The sequence below is a fragment of the Haematobia irritans genome, chromosome 4 (genome assembly GCF_050003625.1).
Source record: "Haematobia irritans isolate KBUSLIRL chromosome 4, ASM5000362v1, whole genome shotgun sequence".
NCBI lineage: Eukaryota > Metazoa > Arthropoda > Insecta > Diptera > Muscidae > Haematobia > Haematobia irritans.
Genome location: NC_134400.1, coordinates 161,599,430 through 161,626,275, shown reverse-complemented (window position 1 = coordinate 161,626,275; position 26,846 = coordinate 161,599,430). Strand labels below are relative to the sequence as shown.

Below are 26,846 nucleotides of genomic sequence, written 5' to 3'. Positions count from 1 at the left end.
TTAAAAAAAAAAAAAAATCTATGAAATTTTCTCTAAAGAAAAATTAAATTGAAATTTTCTCTAAAGAAATATTTTCTATGAAATTTTATATAAAGACAAAATTTCTATAAAATTTTTTTCTAGGGACAACATTTCTTGTAATTATCGCTAGGACAATATTTTTATGAAATTTTCTCTAAAGACAAAATTTCTATCAGATAAAGACAAAATTTGTATAAAATTTTCTCTAAGAACAAAATTTCTATTAAAATATCTCTAACGACATATTTTCTATGAAATTTTCTCTAACGACAGAATTTCTATGAAATTTTCTCTAAGGATAAAATATCTAGGAAATTTTCAAAATTTCTAGGAAATGTTTCTATAAGGATAAAATTTCGATGAAATTTTTTAACGAAAAAATTTCTATAAAATTTTCTCTAAAGAAAAATTCCTATAATTTTTTTTTCTAAAAAAGTCTATTAAAATATCTCTAACGACATATTTGCTTTGAAAGTTTCTAAAGATAAATTGTTCAAAATTTCTAGGAAATATTCCTCTAAGGATACAATTTCTATGAAATTTCGTTTAATGACAAAATTTCTCTCTAAGCACAAAATTTCTATGAAATTATCTGTAAAAGGACAAATTTTCTATGAAATTATCTCCAAGGACAAATTTTCTAGAAAATTTTCTCTATGGAAGAATTTCTAAAAAAAATTTCTCTAATGACAAAATTTCATAGAAATTTTCCATGAAATTTTTTAAATTTCTAGAAAATGTTTCTCTAAGGACAAAATTTCTAGGAAATTTTTTCCAAGGACAAAATTCCTAGCAAATTTTCTCTAATGGCAAATCTTTCTAGAAAATTTTCTCAAATGACAATTTTTAGGAAATTTTGTCTTATGACAAAACTTCTGGGAAATTTTCTCTACAGAAAAATATTCTAGGAAGTTTTCAAAAGTTCTAGAAAAAGTTTCTCTAAGGGTAAAATTTCAATTCCAAAATTAAAAAAAAAATCTATGAAATTTTCTCTAAAGAAAAATGAAATTGAAATTTTCTCTAAAGAAATAATTTCTATGAAATTTTCTCTAAAGAACAAATTTCTATGAAATTTTATATAAAGACAAAATTTGTATAAAATTTTTTTCTAGGGACAACATTTCTTGCATATATCGCTAGGACAATATATTTATGAAATTTTCTCTAAAGACAAAATTTCTATCAGATTTTCTCTAATCACAAAGTTTGTATGAATATTTTTCTAAAGACAAACTTTCTATGAAATTTTCTCTAACTATAAAATTTAAATTTTATAAATTACTATTTTTATTAAATAAATAATTAGCTAATATTTAACAAAACATTGCTTAACACTTTTATATAGAGACCTTACCTGTTTAGGATTCATATGATTGTTCATATAACGCAGGGTGGGCACACAGACCAATGTTTTTTTTGTTGAAATACAGAGTTATTGTTACACGTTTTTTGGTTAATATCCTCCGAACTTAAAACAAAACGGGTTAATATGAATAGATTATTGTTGTTAAATATCCTTGGTTACGTATCCACATCAATGTTTTTATATCTTTATGTAAAACAACAACAACAACAACACCAATCAATTAACAGAATGAAATTGAAGCGAATGTTGTGGCAAGCGATAGTGTCTCAGAAACAGAAAATCTAAGACCAGCAACAACGAACACGACGACAACGAAAGATAGTTCCGAGAACTCACAAGTGCCAAAGGAAGCGAAACCCGAAGTGGAAGAAAGTCAAATAAAATCAAAATCGTCGGAAGAAGATGATGATATTACATCCTTCACAATTGTAGCTCCATCAGCGGCCAATCGATCTAGGCCATCGTCTCTGGTGGTCACAGCAAAGACTACCACCTCCTATCCAGCGGAAAAAGAGCAAGAGCCTGAAGAAGAAGTGAGTGCCACATTTATAATGACCCCACCGCGAAGAGATTCACCCACTTCCATTGCGACCACGAAAACCGAAACATCTACAGAAGATGTGGAAACGACCATAGTGATAACACCTCCCAAACGCCAGTCTGTAAGTACTGCCATCACCGATGATGAAAAAGATAGGCAAAGGGAGAAAACTGCAGCGAAAGAGAGTAACGATGACGACAGTGGTGGTAGAGAGAATGATGATGATGGCGATGAAATTAAACCAAATAAAAAGACTGAACCACCACCTGTGATGGATGAGGAAACGCTTAGTATGACTGTACCACTAAAAGTTCAATCTCCCACAGCACAAAGGGCCCAAACCAGTGATCGTATACGTGCCTCATTCTTTAGCCCCTTGCCGCTGGAAGCTGCTACCACCTCCACCGCCAATACCGCCCCATCCGTTACCACACCAACATTAGAGAGCCCAGTTCGCTTGCGGGACAAGCGTTCACTTTTCGATCTTGACAATGCCAGTTCGCAGACATTGGCCGATAAGCTACGTCAAGAAACAAACCGATATGGTTATGATGAGAAACGTGCCGGAATATTCGCTGGCGAGATGGGCACAACACACACCTCCACCTCTAGTGGGCCACATGCGGTCCAAGAAAGTAGCACAGATCGTGATAGCAGTATGTCACCGTTATTTGGTAACCTGGGACCCATACAGGGTTTGGGTTATGCCAGTCGCCGTAGTTTAGATTCCTCCTCAGCTTCATTGCCCAATTCGCCTTTACATATGCGGGAACGTGAGACAGGTGGCATTGAGAACAATGCCACCAGCAGTAGTAGCAACAACTCGAGTGCAAATTTAAATGCGGCTGATCGTAGACCCTCGTGGCGTTTAAAATTCGATGCTGGTTCTAAGGTATGCACCAACCACAACCCCTCCCCCACATACCCAACCAAACACAAAAAACCTACTCACACGAAATACCAACCCAACTACCTACCCTACCAGTTCCCTTCCCACATATAAGATTATCCAAATATTGCCAAGTGTTTTTTTTACCAGGATACAAAATTAAAAACAAAATTATTTTGTTGATAAATACACGCAGAGAACAATACATAGTTGTGCATAGAAGAAAAAATAGTTATGGTCACAGCAAAACAAGAATTTGTTTGAGTGAGAATATTTTATTTTTCTTACTGTTTCAGATGCAAACCAAATATGTTCATCATTTATTTGTTGTGTTAGAAAACATGATCGTCTGAGAAAATATTATAATCACGGTTGAAAAAGCTTTTATTTGACTGGGAATATGTCAGTTTATCAGTAGTTTCAAAGTTAACTAATTTCTTTTAACAAAGATTGTATGGTATCGGAGAAAATTTTATTATCTCTAAGACAAACAAATTGGCGGAAAATTTTTGGATTTTTCCTCGATTTATAAAATAATGAAAAGTGAGTGTACCCTCGATCTAGCCATGTCCGTCTATCTGTGAACACTTAGGCCACAGTTTTGGCCCAATGAACTTGAAATTTGGCACAAGTATGTATTTTTAATTAGATTTGATTTTGAAATAAATCGGCTCATATTTAGATAGAGCTCCCATGTGGTGCAATGGTTAGCATGCCCGCCTTGCATACACAAGGTCATGGGTTCGATTCCTGCTTCGACCGAACACCAAAAAGTTTTTCAGCGGTGGATTATCCCACCTCAGTAATGCTGGTGACATTTCTGAGGGTTTCTAAGCTTCTATAAGTGGTTTCACTGCAATGTGGAACGCCGTTCGGACTCGGCTATAGAAAGGAGGTCCCTTGTCATTGAGCTTAATATGGAATCGGGCAGCACTCAGTGATAAGAGAGAAGTTCACCAATGTGGTATCACAATGGACTGAATAGTCTATGTTAAGTGAGCCTGATACATCGGGCTGCCACCTAACCTAACCTAACCTATATCTTTCGCCTGATATGCACTAACATGACTCCAGTAGCCAAAGTATTACCCTGATTTGCATAATTTTTTTCGTTAACTGTGCCAAATTTTTTTGAAGTCGGTTCAGATATAGCTCCTTTATATATCTTTCGCCCGATTTACTCTCATATGACCACAGAGACCATAATCGTTAACCGATTTGAAATTTTGCACAGGGAGTAGAATTAGCATTCTCGATATTCATGCCAAATTTGATTGAAATTGGTTTCATATTTAGATAGGTTAGGTTAGGTTAGGTGGCAGCCCGATGTATCAGGCTCACTCAGACTATTCAGTTCATTGTGATACCACATTGGTGAACTTCTCTCTTATCACTGAGTGCTGCCCGATTCCATGTTAAGCTCATTGACAAGGGACCTCCTTTTTATAGCCGAGTCCGAACGGCGTTCCACATTGCAGTGAAACCACTAAGAGAAGCTTTGAAATCCTCAGAAACGTCACCAGCATTACTGAGGTGGGATAATCCACCGCTGAAAAACTTTTTGGTGTTCGGTCGAAGCAGGAATCGAACACACGACCTTGTGTATGCAAGGCGGGCATGCTAACCATTGCACCACGGTGGCTCCTTCATATTTAGATATAGCTCCCATTTATAGGTCAGAATTTCAGCTATATTTTAACTTTGCACTGAGAGTACTATTAAGATATTAGCAATGTGTGCCAAATTCGGTTTCGATATAGACAACCATATAAATGTGTTTCCGATTTGGAAAACAAATTGACCGAATACCCCCTTGATATGAGAACATAAACCTTTATATATACACAGAAAAAAATATCACCAAAATATTTCCAATTAAAAAGTTAATTGAAGTTGAAAATTTTTTCAATTAATAAATTAATTGATACAATTAACTTTTTAATCATGATAGAAAATTAAGTTAATTAAGTCAATGATTGAACATTTTAAAATTTTTAATTAAAAAATTAATTGATACAATTTACTTTTTAATCAAATTCGGAAGACTAATTCAGTTAAAAAAAGTGCTGATTTTTTTTTAAATTTTTAATGAAAAATGTATTTCAACCAATCATTTGTTAATCCAAATAAAAACTTTAAGCCAATTCAGAAAGTAATTAAAAATAGTTACCTTTTTTAATTAATAAATTATTTGAGTTTTGCAATCAACATCAATTAAATTTTTAATTGAATCAATTAAAAAATTAATTGAAATTTGCTGAAAAAAATCAATTAATTTTTTAATCAAGAATTTTTTCTATGCCCAATTAAAACTGTGATTGATACTATCATTTTCGTGATTGAAGACATTTCAATTAAAAAATTAATTGGATCAATTAATTTGGTGATTGAATCAGAAAAAAAAATTTTTGTGTGTAGTACCCATCAAATTTGAAGGATTTGAGATGGTATCGAAAATATAGATCTACAAAGTGCAAAGACTAAAGTCGGTCCGTCCGACTTTTCTGTGGGCGATGTCCCGATTTAGAGCAGCTTCCACATAGCGCTGATATGCTCGTTTTAATAGATATATTGCTCAGAAGTGATATTTAATCTTGAGTATAGCATTGTTGGCGTGAAGGAAAACAGCACCAGCAAAACATGGAGCACTATTTCAGCAAGATTGTAAGGGAGAGAGACAGTACCAACTGCTTATAAAATAACCGAATCAGCGCTGATTTTTGTGGGCGATGTCCCAATTTAGAGCAGCTTCTATATAGCGCTGATATAATGCTCATTTTAATAGACATATTTCTCAGAAGTGATATATAATCCTGAGTATAGCATTGTTGGCGTGAAGGAAAACAGCACTACCTTTCATGCATCATACTGCATGAATTGGTTGCAATAACGTAAACGAATGATCATAAACTAGTTTGATTACTCGTTTACGTTATTGCCACCGATTCATGCAGTGTGGATGCACTGCCTACTTTTTTGTATACCAAAAAGCGCAACTAAACTACTACTGCTGAAGAATTTTTTGCTGAGATGCGTCTGCTGTAACAGGTTGGCTGATAAGTCCCCGGTCGAACAAAGAAAAACACATTTTTTTTGTCAAAATTCGTTTTTATTATTCAACATAGTTCCCTTCAAGAGCGATACAACGATTATGGCGATCTTCCAATTTGTTGATACCATTTTGGTAGTACTCCTTCGGTTTTGCCTCAAAATAGGCCTCAGTTTCGGCGATCACCTCTTCATTGCAGCCAAATTTTTTCCCTGCGAGCATCCTTTTGAGGTCTGAGAACAAGAAAAAGTCGCTGGGGGCCAGATCTGGAGAATACGGTGGGTGGGGAAGCAATTCGAAGCCCAATACATGAATTTTTGCCATCGTTATCAATGACTTGTGGCACGGTGCGTTGTCTTGGTGGAGCAACACTTTTTTCTTCTTCATATGGGGCCGTTTTGTTGCGATTTCGACCTTCAAACGCTCCAATAACGCCATATATTAGTCACTGTTAATGGTTTTTCCCTTCTCAAGATAATCGATAAAAATTATTCCATGCGAATCCCAAAAAACAAACGCCATTACTTTACCAGCTGACTTTTGAGTCTTTCCACGCTTCGGAGACGGTTAACCGGTCGCTGTCCACTCAGCCGACTGTCGATTGGACTCAGGAGTGTAGTTTCATCCATTGTCACATATCGACGGAAAAACTCGGGTGTATTACAAGTTAACAGCTGCAAACACCGCTCAGAATCATCAACACGTTGTTGTTTTTGGTCAAATGTGAGCTCGCGCGGCACACATTTTGCACAGAGCTTCAGCATATCCAAATATTGATGAATGATATGACCAACACGTTCCTTTGATATCTTTAAGGCCTCTGCTATCTCTATCAACTTCATTTTACGGTTATTCAAAATCATTTTGTGGATTTTTTTGATGTTTTCGTCGGTAACCACCTCTTTCAGGCGTCCACTACGTTCACCGTCTTCCGTGCTCATTTCACCACGCTTGAATTTTGCATACCAATCAATTATTGTTGATTTCCCTGGGGCAGAGTCCGGAAACTCATTATCAAGCCAAGTTTTTGCTTCCACCGTATTTTTCCCCTTCAGAAAACAGTATTTTATCAAAACACGAAATTCCTTTTTTTTAATTTTTTTTCACAACAAAAGTTGCTTCACAAAAGACGCTCTATCTCACAAACTAATTGACTTACAGATGTCAAATTTTGACACGAATCATTTGAAGGTTGGTACTATATAAAAATAATATGCATTTAATACTAGCGATGCCATCTATTTGTCAGACCGGGAACCTATCAGCCAACCTTTTAAAATAAAGACATTTTTATAGCGACCTATCTGGAAAGATAAAATTAAAATTAGGATACAGATCTCATTTATCGAATTTCCATTTTCTTTTCGCAGTCTATTAATAAAGCTGTTCACGTACAAACGTAGTAATGCCAGTTTAAAATACGAATTATAACGGATACTTCAAATTAAAAAATGTTTTATTAATTAAAAACATAATAATAAATAAATAAATATATAAACAAATAATGCTCAGTCCTCAACATAAGTCTTAGCCTATATTGTGTTATCTTAAATCAAAATATACAATATTTCAATTAATTTAAGGACGATTTATTTATATCAAGAATGTGTTTCTTTAATTTAAGGAAAATTTCCTTTAGTTCAATGACATAGTTTTTTAACGGAGGGACGCAAATTTCCAAAACGTTTGTCCTAAACTTAACAAAAAAATTTTTTGAAGCTAAGATTATAAACTTTATTTTAATTAAAATTTCATTATTTTAAAGAAATCTGCCATTAATAAATTGCGCATAAATATTTTTTTTTTCAGTGTAAGCTCACTATTTTTCATGTATTTGTCAAATATATTGTACACAGAAAAAGGAAAATTTTTCCAATTAAAATCTTAATTGAGTTTTAAAGAATATTCAATTAAAAATTTAATTGAATCAACAAATTTTTTAATTGAAATAAAAATCAATCACACAAATTAATAGTTACAATTAATTTTTTAATTGGATCAATTAATTTTTTAATTGACTGTCAATTAATTATACCCTCCACCATAGGATGGGGGTATATTAACTTTGTCATTCCGTTTGTAACACATCGAAATATTGCTCTAAGACCCCATAAAGTATATATATTCTGGGTCGTGGTGAAATTCTGAGTCGATCTGAGCATGTCCGTCCGTCCGTCCGTCTGTTGAAATCACGCTAACTTCCGAACGAAACAAGCTATCGACGTGAGACTTGGTAGGTCGGATGGTATTGCAAATGGGCCATATCGGTCCACTTTTACGTATAGCCCCCATATAAACGTACCCCCAAATTTGGCTTTCGAGGCCTCTAAGAGAAGTATATTTCATCCGATCTGGCTGAAATTTGGTACATGGTGTTAGTATATAGTCTCTAACAACCATGCAAAAATTTGTCAACATCGGTCCATAATTATATATAGCCCCCATATAAACCCATCCCCCGATTTGGCTTGCGAGGCCTCTAAGAGAAGCAAATTTCATCCGATCCGGCTGAAATTTGGTACATGGTGTTAGTATATGGTCTCAAACAACCATGCAAAAATTGGTCCACATCGGTCCATAATTATATATAGCCCCCATATAAACCGATCCCCCGATTTGGCTTGCGAGGCCGCTAAGAGAAGCATATTTCATCCGATCCGGCTGAAATTTGGTACATTTCTGTGATTGAAGACATTTCAATTAAAAAATTAATTCGATCAATTAATTTCGTGATTGAATCAGAAAAAAAATGTTTTGTGTGTAGTTTAAAAATAATTTTAAGTAATTACAGCGATCATATATTTTTTAACCATCCCTAAGTCAGTCGTATAAATTAAAGCAACATTTTATATGGCTCATAACGACCGTGTTAATGTTTATTGCGATCATAATATATCTTCGCTAAAATAATTCTTGTCCACCATATTTTTTTTCTTCTTTGCAATCATAACATACATAAGATGGCAATATTCGTAAATAGCTTCTAGTTTCTAGTGCCTGTATAAATAACTTTATTATCATTTGAAATTTTAAATTAAATTAAGTAATAAATAAATAATTCGTAAATGTTTTTTTCTCTGCGTGTAGAAGCCTTTTGTGAAATTGTACGAATGCCTATAATTGTTATAAATAATGTTATACTATAAAAACAAATGATTTACCGACTGTTGTTTGCCATAGATATGAGAAAACAATTTTAGATTGCTACCAAAATCTATTGAAATGCCTTTATTCTTCTGTATAGTTTTCTTTTTTCTCTTTCTCTATGAATTTTCTAAAGCAAGCTTTATTCATTTTGCTGACATTTTTTTATAAACAATAAATGTTCAATGCCAATTTCATAATCCACCACTCACCACCAAGAGTTTTGTTTTCACCTCAATGTTATTTATCATTGTGTTGTTGTCTTTTCACTCCATGTATTTCCGTTTCCGTTTATTATTAAATACTAAATACTCTATAATCGTAAAAATATATATGTATTTATTTTTTTATTTTCTATATTCCATATTCTGTGTTTTTTGTTTATTTTATTTAATGTCTATGTAATTGAATGTGTATCCATTTATTCGAAATCGCCTTCACTTCTTTTGCTTTATTAAAATTACATTTTTAATTTAAAAATGTATAGCTGAATTAGAAACTGTTTTAGCCCTAGAAAATCTTAGTAGTTTGTAGATAAATTGATTATTTTTATTTCTTATTTGAATGAAGATTAGATTCTCACTAAACGCTATGTTTTCTTTTTTAATAATTGTATACAAAATTATATATTTTTATACCCTGCACCATAGGATGGGGGTATATTAACTTTGTCATTCCGTTTGTAACACATCGAAATATTGCTCTAAGACCCCATAAAGTATATATATTCTGGGTCGTGGTGAAATTCTGAGTCGATCTGAGCATGTCCGTCCGTCCGTCTGTAGAAATCACGCTAACTTCCGAACGAAACAAGCTATCGACTTGAAACTTGGGACAATTAGTTGTTATTGATGTAGGTCGGATGATATTGAAAATGGGCCATATCGGTCCCCATATAAACGAACCCCCAAATTTGGCTTGCAGACCCTTTAAGAGAAGCAAATTTCATCCGATCTGGCTGAAATTTGGTACATGTTGTTAGTATATGGTCTCTAACAACCATGCAAAAATTGCTCCGCATTGGTCCATAATTATATATAGCCCCTATATAAACCGATCCCCCGATTTGGCTTTCGGAGCCTCTAAGAGAAGCAAATTTCATCCAATCCAGCTTAAATTTGGTACATGGTGTTAGTATGTGGTCTTTAACAACCATGCAAAAATTGGCCCACATCGGTCAATAATTATATATAGCCCCCATATAAACCGATCCCCCGATTTGGCTTGCGGAACCTCTAAGAGAAGCAAATTTCATCCGATCCGGCTGAAATTTGGTACATGGTGTTAGTATATGGCCTCTACTGACCATGCAAAAATTGGTCTACATCGTTGCATAATTATATATAGCCCCCATATAAGCCGATCACCAGATTTGACCTCCGGAGCCTCTTGGAAGACCAAAATTCATCTGTTTCAGTTGATATTTGGTACGTGGTGTTAATATATGGCCTGAAACACCCATGCAAAAATTGGTCGAAATCGGCCCATAATTATATATAGTCCCCATATAAACCGATCCCCAGATTTGACCTCCGGTGCCTTTTGGAGAAGCAAAATTCATCCGATCTGGTTGAAATTTGGTACGTGGTGGTAGTATATGATATTTAACAACCATGCCAAAAGTGGTCCATATCAGTCCATAATCATATATAGCCCCCGTATAAACCGATCCCGAGATTTGGTTTTGGAGCCTCTTGGAGGAGCAAATTTCATCCGAGTCAGTTGAAATTTGGTACATTGTGCTAGTATATGGCCGTTAACAACCATGCCTAACTAGGTCCATATCGGTCTATAGTTATATATAGCCCTCAGATAAATCTATCCCCAATCACACAAAAATTGGTCCATATCAAGTTCATAATTGTATATAGCCCCCATATAAGCGACCCACATATTTCAATTCTGGCTCCCTACGTATCGCGCAAAATTCCATATCGATTCGTAATTATTTGTAGACTTACCTACACATACCTTTTTTTTTGTCTTTTTGGACTAACTCACAATGTAGAAAACGATTTAAGATACCACAACCCAAAAGTAATACGATTGTGAATGACAGTCTTTCATAGAAGTTTCTACGCAATCCTTGGTGGCGGCTACATAAGATTCGGCCTAGCCGAACTTACGGCCATATATACTTGTTTAAATTAGATAATATAGAAGTTGCCAAAAAATTATACGTTCTGATTATACCTAATTACTATGGAATTAAATCTGAACAAATGTCAATATTGACATATATCTAATAAGAGATTTAATATACAATGAAACCTCTGATATGTGGACATCCACGGTCGCCTAAATTTTATCCACATTTGCGAAGTGTCCAGGTATGAGTGGTTAGTCTTAATGTGTTAATATAGCAAACGTTCCAGACAACTGTCCACTTTTGGGAGGTGTCCGGTTTGACAGGATTCACTGTAATTAACTGTGTTAATTCTGCGTGAATAGATATTAGTATCTTTGTTTGTTTGGATCATCTCTCTTTCTCGACTATATAAACGCCCCCCTATAGTACATACAGTTTGAGAGTTATAGAATATTTACATTCTGTGTGAATAAAGATTCGTCTCTTTAATTAACTTTGTCATTCCGTTTGTAACACATCGAAATATTAGCCTAAGACTGCAAAAAGAATATATATTCTGGGTCGTGGTGAAATTCTGAGTCGATCTAGCGATATCCGTCCGACTGTGGAAATCACACTAAGTCCCGAACGAAACAAGCTATCGACTTGAAACTTGGCACAATTAGTTGTTATTGATGTAGTTCGGATGGTATTCCAAATGGGCCATATCGGACAACTTTTAGGTATAGCAACGATTTCCAGATTTGACCACCTGATACTCGTATACTTGTTTCTTGATTATCTCTCTTTCTCGGAGACTCCAAGCCGATTTCAGTTATATTGCTTTGTCTTATCAATGCCGCCATATTTACAGTTTGAGATTCACAAATAATCTAGATTCTGTTTTAATGCAGCAATCTGTAATCCGTATATTTTTGGAGCATCTCTCTTTCGCGGATATTCCAAGCTAATTTGTGATATTTATTTCAACTTTTTTCAATGCCACATTTCTCTTACAGTTTGAGAGTCATCGAATATATAGATTCTGATTTAATGCAGATTGGCTCATATATTTTTGGAGTATTTTTCTCGGATATTCCAAGTAGATTTTTCGTCATATCTACATCTAATTTGCTATTTTGGAGCATCTCTCTTTCGCGGACAGCTAATTTGTGATAACATATTTATTTAAACTTTTTCATGCCACATTTCTCTTACAGTTTGAGAGTCATAGATTATATAGATTCTGCTTTAATGCAGATTGGTCCATATATTTTTGGAGTATTTTTCTCGGACATTCCAATAAGATTTTTGGTCATATCTACTTCTATTTTGTTATTAACAATATCAATGCCATTTTGTGTAAATGCAAAGTAATACATACAGTTGTGCTCAAAATAATAGTAGTGCTGTGCTGAATTTTTTTTTCTGCTTCTTCTATTCCTTCCACTTAAGGTTTATTTTATCTTTGTTTTTTACTATATCATTGTTTGGAGTGTGCATAATAAAAAAATACCGTTGGTTTAACTTCTGATGCTATTGTTGTTGTAAAAAAATCGACATAAGAAGAATCCCTTTGCAAGCTCCAAAACAAATAAAAGGGTTATAAGCTAGCTTACAAACAATTAAAAGACGAAAATAATTTAGCTGTCCATAGTCCAAGAAAAGTCACTCTCCTTTCAAAAAAAAAACATGTATCGAAAAGAATAAAGTATGCCCAAGAGGATTTCCATTTGTCAGTACAGAAATGGAGGAACATTCCCCAGTACAGAAATGGAGGAACATTGGATGGATGAGTCAAAAATGGTGCTTTATGATTGAAGAGGATCCCGTCTATATGTTCGGCAACCTAAAAACACTGAGTACAGTACCAATTTTACGACAAAAACTGTAAATCACGATGGTGCTTTAATTTATTTGCTACTACTATTATTTTGAGCGCAGCTGTACATTTTGGAGCATCTTTTTTTCTTGGCCACTCCAAGCAGATTTTTGTCATTCTGTGTAAATGCTGATTAATACATACTTTTTAGAGCATCTTTTTTTCTCGACCTAAGCGGTTGTTTGGTCCCATTTATTTGTATTTTCTCTTAAATTATATCTCACTGTTTGAGAGTCATAGACTATGTAGACTCTGCATTAATGCATATTGTATTTAAAAACTGGTAAGCTCTTGCAGTTCGAGAGTCATGGGACAGCTAGAGTCATTCGCCGTTAATGCAAATCGAACCATAGATTACTTTTTTCTTTTGAAAGCGGATAAAGTAGTGCTGCTTTTCGTCCATATTGGATATATTTTTCTTATTTCTCTACAATATAGTTCATACAGTTCAAGAGTCATAGGACAACTAGATTCTACCATATTTCCATATAACATATTTTGGAGCATATTTCTCGGACATTTACAAACTTTTTCACGTTAAGTTTAATTGGTTTTCATCTTAAACTTGGCATATATCTCCATTGAAAATTACGTTTTCATGGCAGTTAAAAAGTTTTGCCATGAGCTTTTTATTTATATAATGCAAAATGTAACAACGTTGCATGGAATTGTCTATAAGCAACATTAGCTATAAATTTCAAATGCACACCTTTAAGGAATATGTGATATTCTATGATATCAAATAAATTCAATTATCAAAAAAAAAAAAAAAAAAAAAAACAAAAACAAAAAACTCGCTTAGAAAATTTGGAACGCATTTTCGGCCAAATTTACTTTGTGAATACTCTTATAAACATATAATAATTCTCTCATAAGCGCTTTATGCAAGCTACTTAATAACACAAACATAAATGCATTTTCAATATAAAAATAAAATAAGAAGACATTTTACTAAAATCAGCAATAGTCATCTGATTTAGAATAATCTTGGAACGGAAATACTAAAAATCTTGGTTGTGGTATTAAATAAAAAATGAAAACACTTATTACCTACCTCCGCCCCACCCACTACTCACATAATAGCTTCTCTTGGATCAATGGGTTTTGCTGTTAATATCCAAGTAGAGATATTTGATTTGCAATTGAGTAGAAAAACAATAATAGCAACAAATATATATATGAAAGCATATTTATATAATAATACTAAGACAATAAATACTATGTATACATATATTATTTCAATTATACACTGAAACAAAAACTATATTAGAATCCAAAGATTTTGATCTTGTCACTGAATGGAAAGCCGATTGTTTTCAATTATAACTTCTTTCAAAAATTTATATTTTTCTAATAACTAATTTTAAAATATATTTAATATATTACTAATTAAAGATAGTCAGGAGATACATTGAATTTATTAGATACTTTTTGACAATCACGGTTGCCACAGTTGGTAGAATTCTACCAAAAAAGATAGATTTTTTTTACTGTTTGGTAGATTGGTAGAATTCTTTTGACAAAATTTTCTATAGAAATAAAATTTTGACAAAACTTTTATAGAATTAAATTTTGACAAAATTTTGTATAGAAATAACATTTTGACAAAATTTTCCATAGAAATACAATTTGGACAAATTTTTCCATAGAAACAAAATTTTGACAAAAATTTCAATATAAATAATTTTTTGACAAATTTTTCCTAGAAATAAAATGTTGACAAAATTTTCTATAGAAATAAATTTTGACTAAATTTTCTATAGAAATAAATTTTTGACAAAATTTTCTATAGAAATAAATTTTTGACAAAATTTTCTATAGAAATAAAATTTTGACAAAATTTTCTATAAAAATAAAATTTTGACAAAATTTTCTATAAAAATAAAATTTTGACAAAATTTTCTATAAAAATAAAATTGAGACAAAATTTTCCATAGAAATAAAATTTGGACAAATTTTTTTATAGAAATAAAATTTTGACAAAATTTTCTATAGAAATAAAATTTTGACAACATTTTTTATAGAAATAAAATTTTGACAAAATGTTCTATAGAAATAAAATTTTGACAAAATTCTCTATAGAAATAAAATTTTGACAAAATTTTCTATAGAAATAAAATTTTGACAAAATTTTCTATAGAAATAAAATTTTGACAAAATTTTCTATAGAAATAAAATTTTGACAAAATTTTTATAGAAATCAAAATTTGACAAAATTTTCTATGGAAATAAAAATATGATCTTTTTATTTGGTAAAATTTTCTCAAAATTTTGCTAGATTATTTTTGGCTCGAGTGATGGCAATCCTAATGGGTTTTCTATTGACCAGAGAAGGATTTCTGTCCAGAAATTTATACAATCAACTTCAATTAAAGTAATCATCGGAATTGTACATGACCCAGTTCGAACAATGCTAGATTCTGCGTCAATGCAGATGGTCTCTATATAATAGAATATATGTGGCTATATACTATATCAATCTCGCCCGACAGATTCATACAGTTCAAGATTCATCGAATAGCTAGATTGTGCATTAAAACAGATTGATCCATATATTTTATTTGGAGCATTTCTCTCCCGGACACTCCAAGTAGATTTTCAGTTATGTTTCTTTATACTTTTTTTCTTCTGTATGTCAATGTCGCCAAACAGCTCATATAGTTTGAGAGTCATAGAATATCTAGAATCTGCGCTAATACAGATTAATTTATTTTATTGGAACATCTCTCTTGGAAACTCCAAACAGGTTTTGGGTTATATTTATTTGATTTTTGTTTTTCTTTAAAATATCAATGCCGCCACTTTGTTCTCATAGCTTGAGAGTCATATCATATCTAGATTCTGCGTTAATGCACATGGATTCACATATGTACATTTAAGAGAATCTCTTCCTTCTCGGACACTCAAATCATATGTTTGGTCATATTTATTGGTGCATTTTTTCCTCTTGACAATACAATGCAGCCATAATTTACAGTTTGAGTGACATAGATTATCTAGATTCGGCATTAATACTGATTGATTCTTATATTTTATTGAAGCATCTCTCTTGGCCACTATAAGCATACTTTGGGTTATATTTATTTGAATTTTTTTTTTTTAATATAAATGCCGCCATAAATCATAGAATATCTAGATTCTGCGTAAATGCAGATGGGTCCACATACTTTTTGAAAGATTTCTTTCGCTCGGACGCTCCAAGCAGGTTTTTGGTCGTATTTAGTGGCACATTTTATGTCTTCTTGACAATACAATGCAGACATAACTAACAGTTTGAGAGTCATGGAATATCTAGATTATGTGTTAATGCAGATTGGTCCAAATATTTTTCTGAGTGTATGTCCAAGCTGATTTTTGATCTATTTATTTGTACGGGTTTTCTTGGCAATATCATGCCGCCCTATTGATCATACAGTTTGAGAATCATAAGACATCTAGATTTTCCGTTAATTATTATTCAGTTCTCTCTTTCTCGGTTACTCCCAGCCCTGTTTTACCTATGTTGAAAGCTAGTAGGGAAGAATACAAATAAAACCCGTTTTTTTTTTGAAAAGTCGGTTTTCGGTTTATCCGAAAATAACAATTTTTTTTAAAATCTATTCTCGGTTTTTTATTTTGCTCAAAACCGGTTTAAACAGGTTTAAAGTTTAAAATTTAGTGAAAATGAGTTTTAAATAGTAATTTTATTAAAACAAAAAAAGAATTAACAATTGCTTGTAAAAAAAAGAAGATTATTAAAAAGTAAGGAAAAGTCATTAAGAATCACCGGTTAACCGGTGATCAAAAACCGGTTTTCGCGGTTAATCGAAAATAATTAATAATTTTTTCGCAGTCCGGTTTCGGTGGAATCCGGTTAACCGGTACCAGTTTTGGACACCCTAAATACAACAAATGCTACACTTTATCGTTTAATACATTGCAATTAATGTAAAAAATGCCAACCAATTAAAATCACAATTGGCTGAAAACTTTCTCTGGTCAATAGAGAAAGCCTTTGGGGTTGCCATACTTTCTCGAATAAATTCAATGTATCTCTGGACTATATTCAATTAGTAATTTATTTATGCAATACATTTTAGTTCAATTTAAAAGTATTACAATATATGATAATCTTTGGTATTATCTCCCAAAAATAGATTCTTTTTTTCGGTGTATATATTAAACATAAAAAAAAAAAATTTAAACACTAAACAAACATCATAAGCTAACACCATTTCGTAACAATTGCATATATATATTTTTGTTGGAACAGTTTAAATTAGAGGATGCCAATGCCGGTAATACATATCATCCACCGACCAATAGCACCATTATACCCAGTGCTCCAGCAGTAATAGCTGCTGCCAATTCCATGTCACAGCGAAGAATAACCAGTGGGAATAATGCAAGTGAGTACATTACTGGTGACCCTGTAATTTCATTCTATTACAAAAATGTTAACAATTGACTTGAAATTCATCATCTGCCATTATATTCCATCCTTCTGCCATATAGTTTCTTCATCAAATCAATCGTTGAATTCAATTAGTAGACCAGTTTCGGCACCACCGACTAGTAATTTAAGCAATAGTTCAAACACCAACACCTCCTCCTACACTACCACTAACACCACAAGTTCCAGCAGTCTTAAGAACGATGAAAAGCCCAATGAGCAGAGTTCCAGTTCGACCACTACCAGTACCAGTGGTATAGGTTCTTCTTCTTATGCCTCACGCCGAGCAAGTGCCAATACATCAACAACCACCTTGAATCCAGATGCATCATCGGTGAGCACATCAACATCGAATGCTGTAAGCACTTCTACTACAAGCCTTAGCAATAATGATGATAAAGGTACGTGAAAATTCGATGCGTAAATCTTTGACAAATCTCCTAAGATACATGTTTGCTTGCCTTTTCTTTCAGATAACGACAAAGAAAATGAAAATCGTAGTGCTTTGGCTACCCAAGCTGTTATCCAACGAAGAAGGAAACCAAAACGTCGTTCAACTGGTGTTGTACACATTGACATGGATGTAAGTAGACCTGTGTATCCATTTTCCTTTTAATTATCTCAAACTTAATTTCGGTGTAAGAGACTACGAATTGGGAAGGAGATTAAGGGTTTGTTAAGAATTTCTATTAGATCACTGGAGATGATAATGGAGAATAAATTTAAAGAGAAAGCAAAATATTTTTTGCTGATATGTAAAGCAAACAAGTAAAGCGCTATGTTTTTCTTTAATTTTTATAGTTCAAAACCAAAATATGTCGAAAATAATGTCAAATTTTATAATCAGTTTAGATTTGTGTATTGGCTACCTTTAGCACGAATTATGGCTTTCAATCCGCCGACAAACCCATCACACGCAGCAAGAAAGTGGATCTGCGGTAATCTGCCCCATTTCATTCTTTGATAACCGACACTTTCATAAGCTAGAGAGCCTGTCAGCTGATGTATCATAATTTAGAATTAGCTATAGGTAAGCTGTCGACAAACCTCAGCGCAGGGATGAAAAAAAATCACTCTCCGACATGACGGTACTGTACCGAAGAGGCCTACGATAGTTTCTATAGAAAATTTTATTTCTATAGAAGTTTTCAAAAAAGTTATTTCTATAGAAGGTTAAAGTGGCAGCCCGATTTAGTTTCAGGCTCACGTAGACTATGCACTCCATTGTGATATTTCTATAGAAAATTTTGTCAAAATTTTATTTCTAGAAAATTTTGTCAAAATTTTATTTCTAGAAAATTTTGTCATATTTTTATTCCTATAGAAAATTTTGCCAAAATTTTATTTCTATAGAAAATATTGTCAAAATTTTATTTCTATAGAAAATTTTGCAAAAATTTATTTATGTAGAAAATTTTGCAAAAATTTATTTATGTAGAAAGTTTTGTTAAAATTTTATTTCTATAGAAAATATTGTCAAAATGTTATTTCTATAGAAAATGTCAAAATTTTATTTCTATAGAAATTTTTGCCAAAATTTTATTTCTATAGAAAATATTGTCAAAATTTTATTTCTATAGAAAATTTTGTCAAAATTTTATTTCTATAGAAAATTTTGTCAAAATTTTATTTCTATAGAAAATGTTGTCCAAATTTTATATCTATAGAAAATTTTGTCAAAATTTTATTTCTATTGAAAATTTTGTCAAAATTTTATTTCTATTGAAACTTTTGTCAAAATATTATTTCTGTTGATAATTTTATCAAAATTTTATATCTATAGCAACTCTTGTAAAAATTTTGGTTCTATAGAAAATTTTGTCAAAATTTTATTTCTATAGAAAATTTTGTCAAAATTTTATATCTATAGAAAATTTTGTCAAAATTTTAATTCTATAGAAAATTTTGTCAAAATTTTATTTCTATAGAAAATTTTGTCAAAATTGTATTTCTATAGAACATTTTGTCAAAATTTTATTTCTGTAGAAAAATTTGTCAAAATTTTATTTCTATAGAAAATTTTGTCAAAATTTTATTTCTATAGAAAATTTTGTCAAAATTTTATTTCTATAGAAAATGTCAAAATTTTATTTCTATGGAAAATTTTGTCAAAATTTTATTTCTATGGAAAATTTTGTCAAAATTTTATTTCTATAGAAAATTTTGTCAAAATTTTATTTCTGTAGAAAAATTTGCCAAAATTTTATTTTTATAGAAAATGCCAAAATATTATTTTTATAGAAAAATTTCTATTGATAATTTTATCAAAATTTTATTTCTATAGAAAATTTTGGAAAAATTTTGTTTCTATAGAAAATTTTGTAAAAATTTTATTTCTATAGAAATTTTAATCAAAGTGTTATTTCTATAAAAAATTTTTGTCAAAATTTTATTTCTATAGAAAATGTTGTCAAAATTTTACTTCTATAGAAAAAATTTTTTTTCTATAGATAATTTTATCAAAATTTTATTTCTATAGAAAATTGTTCTCAAAATTTGATTTCTATAGAAAATTGTTCTCAAAATTGTATTTCTATAGAACATTTTGTCAAAATTTTATTTCTGTAGAAAAATTTGTCAAAATTTTATTTCTATAGAAAATTTTGTCAAAATTTTATTTCTATAGAAAATTTTGTCAAAATTTTATTTCTATAGAAAATTTTATCAAAATTTTATTTCTATAGAAAATTGTTCTCAAAATTTTATTTCTATAGAAAATTGTTCTCAAAATTGTATTTCTATAGAAAATTTTGTCAAAATTTTATTTCTGTAGAAAAATTTGTCAAAATTTTATTTCTATAGAAAATTTTGTCAAAATTTTATTTCTATAGAAAATTTTGTCAAAATTTTATTTCTATAAAAAATTTTGTCAAAATTTTATTTCTATAGAAAATGTCAAAATTTTATTTCTATAGAAAATGTCAAAATTTTATTTCTATGGAAAATTTTGTCAAAATTTTATTTCTATAGAAAATTTTGCCAAAATTTTATTTCTATAGAAAATATTGTCAAAACTTCGTTTCTATTTTGTCAAAATTTTATTTCTATAGAAAATTTTTCTCAAAATTTTATTTCTATAGAAAATTTTGTCAAAATTTTATTTCTATAGAAAATTTTGTCAAAATTTTATTTCTATTGAAAATTTTGTCAAAATTTTATTTCTATAAAAAATTTTGTCAAAATTTTATTTCTATAGAAAATGTCAAAATTTTATTTCTATGGAAAATTTTGTCAAAATTTTATTTCTATGGAAAATTTTGTCAAAATTTTATTTCTATAGAAAATTTTGCCAAAATTTTATTTCTATAAAAAATATTGTCAAAACTTCGTTTCTATTTTGTCAAAATTTTATTTCTATTGAAAATTTTGTCAAAATTTTATTTCTATAGAAAATTTTGTCAAAATGTTATTTCTATAGAAAGTTTTGTCGAAATTTTATTTCTATAGAAAATTTTACCAAAATTTTATTTCTATAGAAAATTTGTCAAAATTTTATTTCCATAGAAAATTTTGTTAAAATTCTATTTCTATAGAAAGTTTTGTCAAAATTTCATTTATATAAAAATTTTTGTCAAAATTTCATTTTTATAGAACATTTTGTCGAAATTTCATTTCTGTTTTGTCAAAATTTTATTTCTATAGAAAATTTTGTCAAAATTTTATTTCTGTAGAAAATGTTAAAATTTTATTTCTATAGAAAATGTCAAAATTTTATTTTTATAGAAAATTTTGTCAAAATTTTATTTCTATAGAAAATTTTGTCAAAATTTTATTTCTATAGAAAATTTTGTCAAAATTTGATTTCTTTAGAAAATTTTGTCAATACTTCGTTTCTATTTTGTCAAAATTTTATTTCTATAGAAAATTTTTCTCAAAATTTTATTTCTATATAAAAATTTTTCTCAAAATTTTATTTCTATAGAAAATTTTTCTCAAAATTTTATTTCTATAGAAAATTTTGTCAAAATTTTATTTCTATAGAAAAATTTGTCAAAATTTTATTTCTATAGAAAATTTTGTCAAAATTTTATTTCTATAGTAAATTATGTATCAGTTTTATTTCTATAGAAAATTTTGTCAAAACAGAAACATTTTGTCAAAAATTTATTATTATAGAAAATTTTGTTAAAGTTTTATTTCTATAGAAAATTTTGTCAAAATTTTATTTCTATAGAAAATTTTGTCAAAATGTTATTTCTATAGAAAGTTTTGTCGAAATTTTATTTCTATAGAAAATTTTACCAAAATTTTATTTCTATAGAAAATTTTGTCAAAATTTTATTTCCATAGAAAATTTTGTTAAAATTCTATTTCTATAGAAAGTTTTGTCAAAATTTCATTTATATAAAAATTTTTGTCAAGATTTAATTTTTATAGAAAATTTTGTCGAAATTTCATTTCTGTTCTGTCAAAATTTTATTTCTATAGAAAAATTTGTCAAAATTTTACTTCTATAGAACATTTTGTTAATATTTTATTTCTATAGAAAAATTTTCTTTATTTTTATTTCTACTTTTTTTTTGTTTCTATAGAAAAATTTTGTCAAAATTTTATTTCTATAGAAAAGTTTGTCAAAATTTTATTTCTATAGAAAATTTTGTCAAAATTTTATTTCTTTAGAAAAAAATTGTCATAATTTTATTTCTATAGAAAAATTTGTCAAAATTTTATTTCTATAGAAAATTTTGTCAATATTTTATTTCTATAGAAAATTTTGACAAAATTTTATTTCTCTAGAAAATTTTGTCAAAATTTTATTTCTATAGAAAATTTTGTCAACATTTTATTTCTATAGAAAATTTTGTCAAAATGTTATTTCTATAGAAAGTTTTATTTCTATTGAAAATTTTATTTCTATAAAAAATTTTGGCTTATCTTCACTCCAAAATCGACAAATCGTCTTCGATCTTTAGAACTTCAATAAGTCAAATCGGTATTCTAGACAGAGAACTATCGATTGAAAAATCTCTTAGTCCTTTTCGGATCAGTCACCGTCGTGTCGGTGAGTGAACCTTCTGTTGAGGTTCGTCCACAGCTTACCTATAGGTAATTCCAAATTGTAATAATAAAATCAGGTGATTTGACCATCCACATGGATTGGACGACTTACTTACTACGCTCTTAACAATTGGGTTGAAAAAATTCATTATCAGTTTGAAGTTAAAAGTTTGTTTAATTAAAATGTTAATTAAAAATTATTTTTTATTAGAAACATCAAATTTTAAACAATTTTTTTAAAATTATATTGACGAATTTAACATGTTTTCAATTTCAATATTCTTTAATAGGGGATATTTTGGTGATACATTTTTCTCTGTATACTCGGTTGATTGAGAATTTAGTCGTTTTTCCACTTTGTTTTATATTAGGCAGCAATAAAATATGCAAAATACGTCTTTGTCAAATTTAAATTCTTATTTCGAATTTTAAGTTTTTAATGATAGGGAATATTGTTCCTACTAAATTTTATTGCTTTATCTAGAACTTTTGAAACAGTGGTAATTATCCGCACATGACAATAGTCTATATAGCGAGGTGTCATTCTACGAGCCGCCATACTATTATGAATCATCCTCTCATGAACCCATATTGAATGAAATGAAGCTTGCATGTACATGTTAACTCACTACAAGATTTTCTAATGACAAAACTCTTGTTAATTCTCCTATTAAGATTTTGAATGCTTTTCTGCGTTTCTTTTTGCTAGGCATGAAACTAATTTTCAAAAAAAAAAAAAAAAAAAAAAAAACTTTCCTAAAAGACGAAAGATGCATACGTTACAAGCAGCCCACCAGTCACCAATCCCATTTTCCATTCACATTTATAAATCATTGATAATAATTTTTTTTAGAATATAGGGAGATATTTTATTGGACTTATTTTTAATGATTTCTAAAATTATTTATTATATTATTTTTTTACAGGAGCTGGATCCAGAAAAACAAGATTCAGCCAACGATACTGAAGATAAAGAAAAAGAGGTAAGTACCATATTTGTGATATTGTTATGATAAATCTTTAAATGAAAATATTTTCAAAACATTATTGTATACTAAACACTTTTATAACGAAAGCAAATTTCTTTCATCGTTTGACAAGTGCAAATAGAAATAGAAATATTCGAATGCGAAATTTTATTCTCAATTATGAAAAACAAAAAAAGTGGGGGAAATCTTATCACATTCCATTTTGTACACCGAAAAAAAAAATAGTTACCAAAAATAATGCAGTAAAAAAGTTTTGGTTTTCATCACGAAATTAATTTAATCAATTAAAGTTTAATTGAAATTGCTACAATCACCGAAATGCTAAGATCAAAAAATTAATTCATAATTGTAGATATTACTTCAATCATGAAAATGGTAAAACGCATCATTGACGTCAATATTGTTTTTAAATTCTATTAAAATTTTATTTGACATTTTTTTCTATGTACAAAGATTAGTTTAGATTAGGTTGAGATGAAAAGAGGATTCAGGTTGCCCTGGCTGTCGCGTGACATACACCTAAGCCAGTATTCGGCTTGTTGTGCACTCTAACTTTTTCTTTCCGTCGTACCCTTCTTTTATTCCAAGAACTCTGTTTCTCTAACGAATTCCCTAACTTGTTTCCATCTGGGGCAGATTCCGAATCACCTCTTCACCGATACGGTTAACTCTTTGCCAAGCAGTGAAAATGGTAGTGTTCCAAAGGTCTCATCATCCCCTACATGCCCTACAAGTACCATCTTCTGTATTGAGACGGCACAGATGTGGGTGCCCGGGTATTATTCCCACAGTCCTCCGGACTGTCATCCAACTCCTCCTTGTTTAACTTGCTCTCCATTGATGTCAACCAGAATATCGACGCATATGTAAGGATTGGCCTCATTACGCTCTCAAATATCCAGTGCGTCACCTTTTTATTTAGACCCAATTTACACACTGTTAGAAAAATATGTTTTTCATATGTTCCGATATAAACAAAATGTGTTTCGGGCACAATTTTTAAACACAATATATTTAAGTGCCAACATGTAATGTTCCTAAACTAACACTAAATGTTTGGGACACATATGTTAATATGTTAAAATATATTATGTTTGGGGTATGAATGTTTCATAAAAATAATATGTGTGAATGTAAACATATATAAATTTACAAATTTCGAGCAAACATATATATGTTTACAATTTCTGTGAAACGGTTGTATGTTGTTTCGGAAAACTGCTTTATGATAAGGCCAAAAATTTTATATGCTTAAGTCTAAATATTATTTAATTTGAATATTAGAATGAGTATTCGGAGTAAAGAGAATAGACATTCGGAACCAAGAGCATAGAGATTTGAAAAAAAACAGCATGTGTTTTCGCCTTGAGAGGAGAATTTTATGTATGTGGGGACTGTAAATTTTTAATAACCCACATTTCGAAGTTTCATTATAAAAATTTAATATAGTATAAATGTCTAAATTGCAAAAAAAAATTGGTTCGGTCGGAGCAAGAATTGAACCCACGACCCTTTGCATGCAAGGCAGACATGCTAACCACTGCTCCACGTGGCCAACAAATGTATGTTTCTTTTAAATAATGTTATGTTTGCATGGGCTCGTGGGCGCTGCAAAGTATGCTATATAAATGTAACTTGTAACGATAATTGTCTACTGGTGACTATAACTACTACGTAGCCCAGTGGCTAGTGTGTTGGCTTTCAAACTGTATGGGCCTCGGTTCGATTCTCCGCCCAGGCGAAAGGTAAAATTAAAAAAAAAAATTATAAAATTGAATAATTTCTTCAACATTATTTGTATTACAGAAAAAGGTGCCAAGAACTAAAAATTTCGTGGAAGTGAAAATTATGTGAGGGAATGATCACAATCTTCTTTGGGGAAAATTCTTCCAAGCATATAATATTTTTGGGCTCAAAATGCTTCCAAACATATAATATGTTCACATAAAACAAACATATTAATATTTCGGCAGTATCCAATAATATATGTGCTTCCTGCAAAATATGTTTGGAACATATGTTAAAGAAGCGATTTTTTTTGAGGGTGCACGCAAAAAAATAATTCTTTCATCCCAAACGAAATTTTAGACAAACAAAGTTCGTTTCTCATTTGCTTCTCGTTGAAAGGAAGTGCATTTGGAAGAAAAGTATATACTTTTTGTGATAAACGTTTATTCTTTTCCAGGATGTAAAAACAATTTCATAAAGACTAACTCAAAAAAAAAAAAAAAACATTTTCTGGCTAATTGCATTTTCCCTCACATCTTTCTCACTTCCACGAAGTTTTTTAGTTCTTAGCACCTTTTTCTGTAATACAAACAATGTAGAAGAAATTATACGATTTTATAATTTTAAAAAAGTTTATTTAACAGAAAAATACATATAGTTGGGCACCGTGGAGCAGTGGTTGCTACGTCCGACTTGCATGCCAAGGGTCGTGGGTTCGATCCCTGCTAAGACCAAAGTATTTTTTTTGTTTACATATATTCCAGATAGGGTCGGAAGATTCCAAAAAAATGTTCAACATTATATTCTACTATATTAAATTTTTACTATGAACTGTAAAATGTGTCTTATTAAAGACCTAAAGTCAGAAAAGAACAGTGTTTGATATAAACGAAATGGTCTGTGTTGTTGGTTCAAAAATAACTTTTGTTATTAAAAAACTAAAAAATTTGTACTGAACCCAACAGTGAATCACACTTGAACCTTCCGAAAAAAAGGTTTTACATGATAGCCGGCTTATGCCGAAATAAATTCGTACAAACACAAAATTTTATTTCTATAGAAAATTTTGTCAAAATTTTATTTCAATAAAAAATAAAAAATTTTTGTCAAAATTTTATTTCCATAGAAATTTTTGTCAAAATTTTATTTCTATAGAAAATTTTGTCAAAATTTTATTTCAATAAAAAATAAAAAAATTTTGTCAAAATTTTATTTTTATAATTTTATTTTATAATATATTGATAATTTTATCAAAATTTTATTTCTGTTTAGTTTTGTTAGTTGACCTTTGAAATTTTACAATTTTGGGATTATTTGTTTGGCTTGAAATATTGCTATTCTCGAGAATAAAAAGTAATGAAAAACATTAACACCAGCATTTTTCATTAGTCCATGACCTCAAGCCACACTGTTAGAAAAATATGTTTTTCATATGTTCCGATATAAACAAAATGTGTTTCGGGCACAATTTTTAAACACAATATATTTAAGTGCCAACATGTAATGTTCCTAAACTAACACTAAATGTTTGGGACACATATGTTAATATGTTAAAATATATTATGTTTGGGGTATGAATGTTTCATAAAAATAATATGTGTGAATGTAAACATATATAAATTTACAAATTTCGAGCAAACATATATATGTTTACAATTTCTGTGAAACGGTTGTATGTTGTTTCGGAAAACTGCTTTATGATAAGGCCAAAAATTTTATATGCTTAAGTCTAAATATTA

General features: G+C 30.1%; 1 protein-coding gene across 20 annotated transcripts in view; it reads left to right on the top strand.

Moving 5' to 3' along the window:
* Mbs (Myosin binding subunit) overlaps nt 1–26,846 on the top strand; it is a 251,005-nt gene that overhangs the window by 132,426 nt on the left and 91,733 nt on the right. For 18 of the 20 annotated variants that reach the window (XR_012721281.1, XM_075303751.1, XM_075303749.1 and 15 more), the window contains 5 exons: nt 1,615–2,820; nt 17,213–17,348; nt 17,455–17,793; nt 17,866–17,975; nt 23,317–23,373. Coding sequence is in view for 19 of the 20 variants with exons in the window: in XM_075303751.1 (XP_075159866.1) it covers nt 1,615–2,820; nt 17,213–17,348; nt 17,455–17,793; nt 17,866–17,975; nt 23,317–23,373 (1,848 nt within the window). In the remaining variant the exon portion in view is untranslated. The remainder of the gene's footprint in view (nt 1–1,614; nt 2,821–17,212; nt 17,349–17,454; nt 17,794–17,865; nt 17,976–23,316; nt 23,374–26,846) is intronic. The other 2 variants (XM_075303760.1, XM_075303761.1) reach the window with 2 other exon arrangements.